This window comes from Cebus imitator, unplaced genomic scaffold, assembly GCF_001604975.1.
Source record: "Cebus imitator isolate Cc_AM_T3 unplaced genomic scaffold, Cebus_imitator-1.0 Scaffold699, whole genome shotgun sequence".
NCBI classification, from domain to species: Eukaryota; Metazoa; Chordata; class Mammalia; order Primates; family Cebidae; genus Cebus; species Cebus imitator.
This window is the reverse complement of record NW_016108014.1, coordinates 304,571-310,724: the sequence shown is the minus strand read 5'-3', so window position 1 is coordinate 310,724 and position 6,154 is coordinate 304,571. Positions and strand designations below refer to the sequence as shown.

Genomic DNA, 6,154 nt, shown 5'->3' with positions numbered 1-6,154 from the left:
CTGGAGTGCAGTGGCACAATCTTGGCTCACTGTAACCTCCACCTCCCAGGTTCAAATGATTCTCCTGCCTCAGCCTCCCAAATAGCTGGGATTACAGGTGTGAGCTACCATGCCTGGCTCATTTTGCATTTTTATTAGATATGGGGTTTCACCATGTTGGCCAGGCTGGTCTCGAACTCCTGACCTGAAGTTATCTTCCCTCCTCGGCTTCCCAAAATGCTGGGATTACAGGTGGGAACCACTGTGCCCCCAGCCCACTTCCCTCACCTTTAAAAATAGAACCATATGGGTGGAAGTGGTGACTCACACCTGCAATCCCAGCACTGTGGGACGCCAAGGCGGGTGGATCACCTGAACTCAGGAGTTCGAGATCAGACTGGCCAATATGGTGAAACCCTGTCTCTACTAAAACTACAAAATTAGCCAGGCTTGGTGGCGCATGCCTGTAATCCCAGCTACTTGGGAGACTGAGGCAGGAGAATTGCTTGAACCTGGGAGGTGGAGGTTGCGGTGAGCCAAGATCGCATCACTGCACTCCAGCCTGAACAGAACAAGACTTTGTCTCAAATAATAATAATAATAAATAAATGAAATGAAATTGATATAAATTGAGCAAGACAATAATCCTACTCTCTCCATGAGTAAACTGCTATGATAAAAGTTGTCCAAAATCTGATAGCTATTTCCTGGATTATGACTTAGTGGTTTGAAAGAAAGGAAAAAAGATATTTTGTGGTGAGGGACTGCATGTGTAAACACATGTTGTGGTAACTACTTCATTCCAAGAGAGCGTCTCTTTGTTGACCTGGGAAACACAAACATATGCCCAGTGACTTGGAATTCAGATAAAAGGCTGTCATTGAGTCAGAAGACAACTCAGTCACACACGGTGGCATCGCATCTATTTGAAGCACAGTGATTTTGATGTGGATGGTGGTAGTTGTGCATGTCAGTGCATCTATGCTCATGTGTGCTTTTTTCCTTTCCTTTGTACCTTTTTTTTTTCTTTCTAAGACATACTCTGTCAACGAGGCTAGAGTGCAATGGTGTGATCATGGCTCACTGCAGCCTGAAACTCCTAGACTCAAGTGATCCTCCCACTTCAGCCTCCCAAGTAGCCAGGACCACAGGCATATGTGACTATGCTTAGTTAATTACAAAAAAGATTTGTGGAGATGGGGTGTTGCTCTGTTGCCCAGGCTGGTCTTAAACTCCTGCGCTCAAGTGATCCTCCTGCCTTGGCCTCCTGAAGTTCTGGGATTACAGGTGTGAGCCATCGTGCCCAGTTCTTTTTTACTTGTTAAGGTAGTCAAGCCACATTTTTATTTCCTCACATCCTAACATGAGGGCAGAGTCCAGCAGAGCCTCCAGTTTGCGCACCTGATCGGATGGGGTACCTTCCCGTCAGAAACGCGGACCGGCTTGGGCTGCAGAGGGAGGCAGCCGAAAGGTGCTGAGTTAGCTGTGCTCCTTCCCTGGCAAGGCGGTCGATGTGAGGTGTCCTGAAGGGGGAGAGAGAAGGTGTATTGGAGAGAAGGAAAAGGTAGAGAAGGGGGGGAAAGCAGAGAAGAGCAAGAGAAAGACAGAGGGACACACAGAAAGTCAGAGGTGGAAACAGAGGAGAGACAGACAGAGACAGGGACAGGGACAGAAAGTGAGGCAGAGAGAGACATGGACAGAAAGAAAGGATGAAAGAGAGAGAGAGACAGACAGAAAGAGAGAGATGAAAAGAGGCAGAAAGAGACAGTAAGACACAGAGAGAAACAGAGAGAGATGGAAAGAGAGAGAGGAGAGAGAGACAGAAAGAGAGAGAGGGTGAGAGAAAGAGAAAGGGAGGCAGAGAGATAGACAGAATGAGATTAAAGAGAGACAGAGAAAGAGGAAGACAGAGGAAGACAGAGAGGGACAAACAGAAAGAGAGAGAGGAAGAGACAGAAACAAAGAGAGAGATGGAAGGAGACAGAGATTGAGAAAGAGACGGACAGAGACAGAAAGAAATGGAAAGAAGGATAAAGAGAGGGAGGGAGGGAGGGAGAAACAGAAAGAGTTGGAAAAAGAGACAGACAGATGAGGGGAGACAGACAAACAGAAAGAGAGGGATGAAAAGAGAGAAACAGACAGAGTAAGACAGAGTGAGAGACACAGAAAGAGAGAGATGGAGAGAGAGAAGAAGATAGAAAGAGAGAGACAAACAGAGAGAGATGGAAAAAGAGAGGGAGAGAGAAAGAAATGGATAGAGTGAGATAGACAAAGAGAGATAGGGAGACAGAAGGAGAGGAGAGAGAGACCTGAAGATAAACAACATCTCTGTTCATCGTGATTTCCAGGTGCCCAGAGCAGGTAGCTGCACACAGAGCTCCTTTTTCTNAAAGAGAGAAACAGACAGAGTAAGACAGAGTGAGAGACACAGAAAGAGAGAGATGGAGAGAGAGAAGAAGATAGAAAGAGAGAGACAAACAGAGACAGAGATAGAAAGAGAGACAAGCAGACGGGGGTGGGGAGACAGAGACAGACAGAGAGAGAGATGGCAAGACAGAGAGAGGAGAGAGAGACCTGAAGATAAACAACATCTCTGTTCATCGTGATTTCCAGGTGCCCAGAGCAGGTAGCTGCACACAGAGCTCCTTTTTCTTTGTTGCCCGTGTCAAGGTGAAATGGGACCAGGATTGCAGAGAGCTGTTGTTTTGCAGGCTTGGTATACTTGGGTGCTGCTATATGGTGTCTATTCACTGTACTGCAGCCTTACAAAATAAAATGCTTAAGAGATTGGGGTCTGATTCATCGACGCTAATTGCTTACAGACCTTACTTATGCCTAACTACTTACAGACCTAGGGATGCGGTCTACCCACCCAGCTGTTTGATAGATACATTCCCCTGCAGTCTACACAGGCTGCAGAAGTGTCATATGATTAAATATTCAAAAGAAGGAAATCCCATCATTTTCAAAAACACAGATGAACTGGAAGGGTATTAGATTAAATGAAATGGGCCAAGCACAGAAAGACAAATACTGCATGATCTCACTTATGTGTGGAGTCAAAAAATATCAAACTCAGAAGTAGACAGTAGAATGGTGGGCATCAGGGGCGAGGGTGAGGGTTGAGAACAGGTAGGTTAAAGGATACCACGGTTCGTATAGCCAAATGTGAATGAATCCTCCACTTGATCTATTCCCCACATAGAGGAATACATTTAAGAGATCTGTTGCAGATACAACAATGTATTCTATTCTTCAAATTGCCATAATTCTAACCACTCTCACTACATATAAATAAGTATGTGAGGCTGTGCATGTCCATTAGCTTGATTTAGCTGTTCCACAATGGATACAGGAATCAAAACATCATGATGTACACCATAAATACACGCAACTATAATTCGTCCATTTAAAAATAATTTAACAGGAGATTTCTGGAGGCTACAGAGACTTCTGGAAAAAGAATCAGTCACCTCTTGGATGAAAATAAAATGTGATGAATTCTACATGTATTCATGAGAGAAATTATTTATTCATTCATGAGAGAATAAATGAATAAATAAATTCATTATTTATTCATGAGAGAAAAAAATAGATAAACGCGTTGGTAGAGCTAGAAATTCTTCTTGAACAGGTAAGTGGTGCAAGAAGAATTTCCAGCTTTACCAAGGCGTTTATCTATTTTTTTTTCCAGATATGGAAATCACCTACCGACTCTTAAACCATTATTTATTTTGCAAAGAAAAAAAAATTGTAAACTGCATTCCTGGGGCACATGTGCCTGGTTTTAGATTTTACATTATAATCTCACTTCTCTAATTGCTAATGTTTTCAGAAAACACCGGTACCCCACGCCAACATCCTCTCTATAAGTATCTGCTATTTATGGACACCGTTTCTATGCTTTTGGGTGACTCCTCCCTTCTTTTTTCATAAGCAATGGTTAATTTTTGGTGACGGCTTTTGACTCCTAGCTCTGTTGTCGAAAACTGCGATGACTACCTTCAGCATCTATTAGTCAGACAACATAATGATCTTCAAAGTGTATGACGTACGCCTCGTGATGACGTACTCCTAAGCTCAGTTTAAGCACGGCTAATATAGATGGCTTCCATCCACCACAAAGCTCTGAGTTTTTGTTTCATATCTGTTTTTCTTCTTTCAGAATGCCCATTGTTAAAAATATAAGCTTATCACCTTAGAGGATCTGTTGCCTCCCAAAATTAGGAAACAGAATGATGAATTCTACTGAATATACATATTCACATTTATATATTTCTAAATTTATACACATTTATGAATATATGTTTATGTATAAACATTTATAGATTATGAATATGAATATATATACATAATGAATATATATTTATAATATATACTTTTATATATTATGAATAGGTATGAATATTCATTTTATATAAATATGTATTTGTGTAAAATATATAAATATATTTACAAATATTTATTTACATATATTTGTATAGAATATATAAATATATTTATATATTTATTTAAATACATATAAAGGTATATAAATTTATATTTATATATAAATGAATATATACTCACAGACATATATATGTATATATTCATGTATATATGAATAACATTAATATATATTTGTAATATATACTATATATTTCTATATTATAAATATATTCATGTTTATATATTGAACATATATTCATAATATATGGATATATAATACAATAAATGTATAATATATATTTTATATATCATAGAATATATTCATATATATTCATTATATACCCACAGATACATATATAAATGTCTATATAAATACAAAAATGTAAATATACATAAATATAATTACATTTATATCATTATATTTTATATGATTATATTTATATTTTATATGATTTTATTTTGTACAATTATATTCATGTGATTTTATATTCATATATGAAATATATCACATATATTTCTATAATTACATTTATATGTTCATATCTGTATATATACATGTATACACAAATCATCATGCTTCATAATAGACTGTAGGATCAAGGGTAGTTGTGTGTTAGGTACTATTCTAAGTTCTTTACGTATATAAACTCAGGGGTATAAACTCTTCTCTGCATTCGACAAATAAGGAAACTAAGGCACAGAGAAGTTCAGTGACTTCTCCAAGACTTTAGAGCTAGTAAGTGCAGAGTCAGGACTGGGGTCCAGACAGCCATGCTTTTACTATGACCATCCTAGTTCATGCTAGAGACACTGGATATGTTGATTACCCTGATCTGATCACTATACATTGTATGTATCCAAACTTCACCGTGTGCCCTGTGAAGATGGACAATTATTACTTCTTAAGTTTAAAAACTGAAGAAGATTCAAATTAAAATTATTGAAAATGTAATTGTAAGACAAATAATCTAAATAATTTTAAACTATCAGAAACTTTAAAGTAACAACAACAAAAAAATCCCAACAAATCCATTTGGTTTTGTACATAGATGCAGTCGTACAATTTGTCAGCCTGCCGACCCTGAACAACTGATGAGCGTATGACTTGCCATGAACCCGCCATACCTGATGGTGTTATTGCCGTAGCAGCCCAGATCTCCAATACCCAGGTCATCGGCCATAATCAAGACAATATTAGGCTTGTCGTCATGCACCCTGTGTGCCTGGCACATGTTCAAGAGTGCACACACCAAAGACGTGAAGACCAAGGGGCTCCTGGAACACAAGAGGGGATGTTATTGGTATCAGGCTTCTCTGGGTGGATTCAGGATCCACCGCCCAACACGACATAACCGGGGTCTTTGGAGATCAGGTGAATCTCCCAGACGTCTACCCAAACTCGAGTGTCTCTCTCCAAGCACCAAGCACTGCTGCTGAATAGCAGCGGAAGTGCCCAACATGATGCTCTCTTGACTTTTCTCTTTGCATAAAATAAAGGTAAAACAACAGATGTTGATGTGGATGTAGTGAAAAGGGAACCCTTGTATACTATTAGTGGGAATGTAAACTAGTACAACCACTATAGAAAGCAGTATGGACATTCCTTAAAGAGCTAAAAGTAGATCTACCATTTAATCCAGTAATCCCGCTCCTGGCTATCTACCCAGAGGAAAAGAAGTCATTATACGAAAAAGATACATGTACAGCCATGTTTACAGCAGCATAATTCACAATTGCAGAAATATGG

At 39.2% G+C, this 6,154-nt stretch overlaps 1 protein-coding gene across 8 annotated transcripts in view; it reads right to left on the bottom strand.

The window, feature by feature from the left end:
• The window catches only part of ARSF (arylsulfatase F), a 40,518-nt gene that overhangs the window by 27,465 nt on the left and 6,899 nt on the right, over positions 1 to 6,154 (bottom strand). For 5 of the 8 annotated variants that reach the window (XM_037734982.1, XM_017518715.2, XM_017518714.2 and 2 more), the window contains 2 exons: positions 5,533 to 5,682; positions 1,381 to 1,502 (listed from right to left, as the gene is read on the bottom strand). In XM_037734982.1, coding sequence (XP_037590910.1) covers positions 1,381 to 1,502; positions 5,533 to 5,682 — 272 coding nt within the window. Of the gene's footprint in view, positions 1 to 1,380; positions 1,503 to 5,532; positions 5,683 to 6,154 lie in introns of those variants that run through there. The other 3 variants (XM_037734985.1, XM_037734986.1, XM_037734987.1) reach the window with 2 other exon arrangements.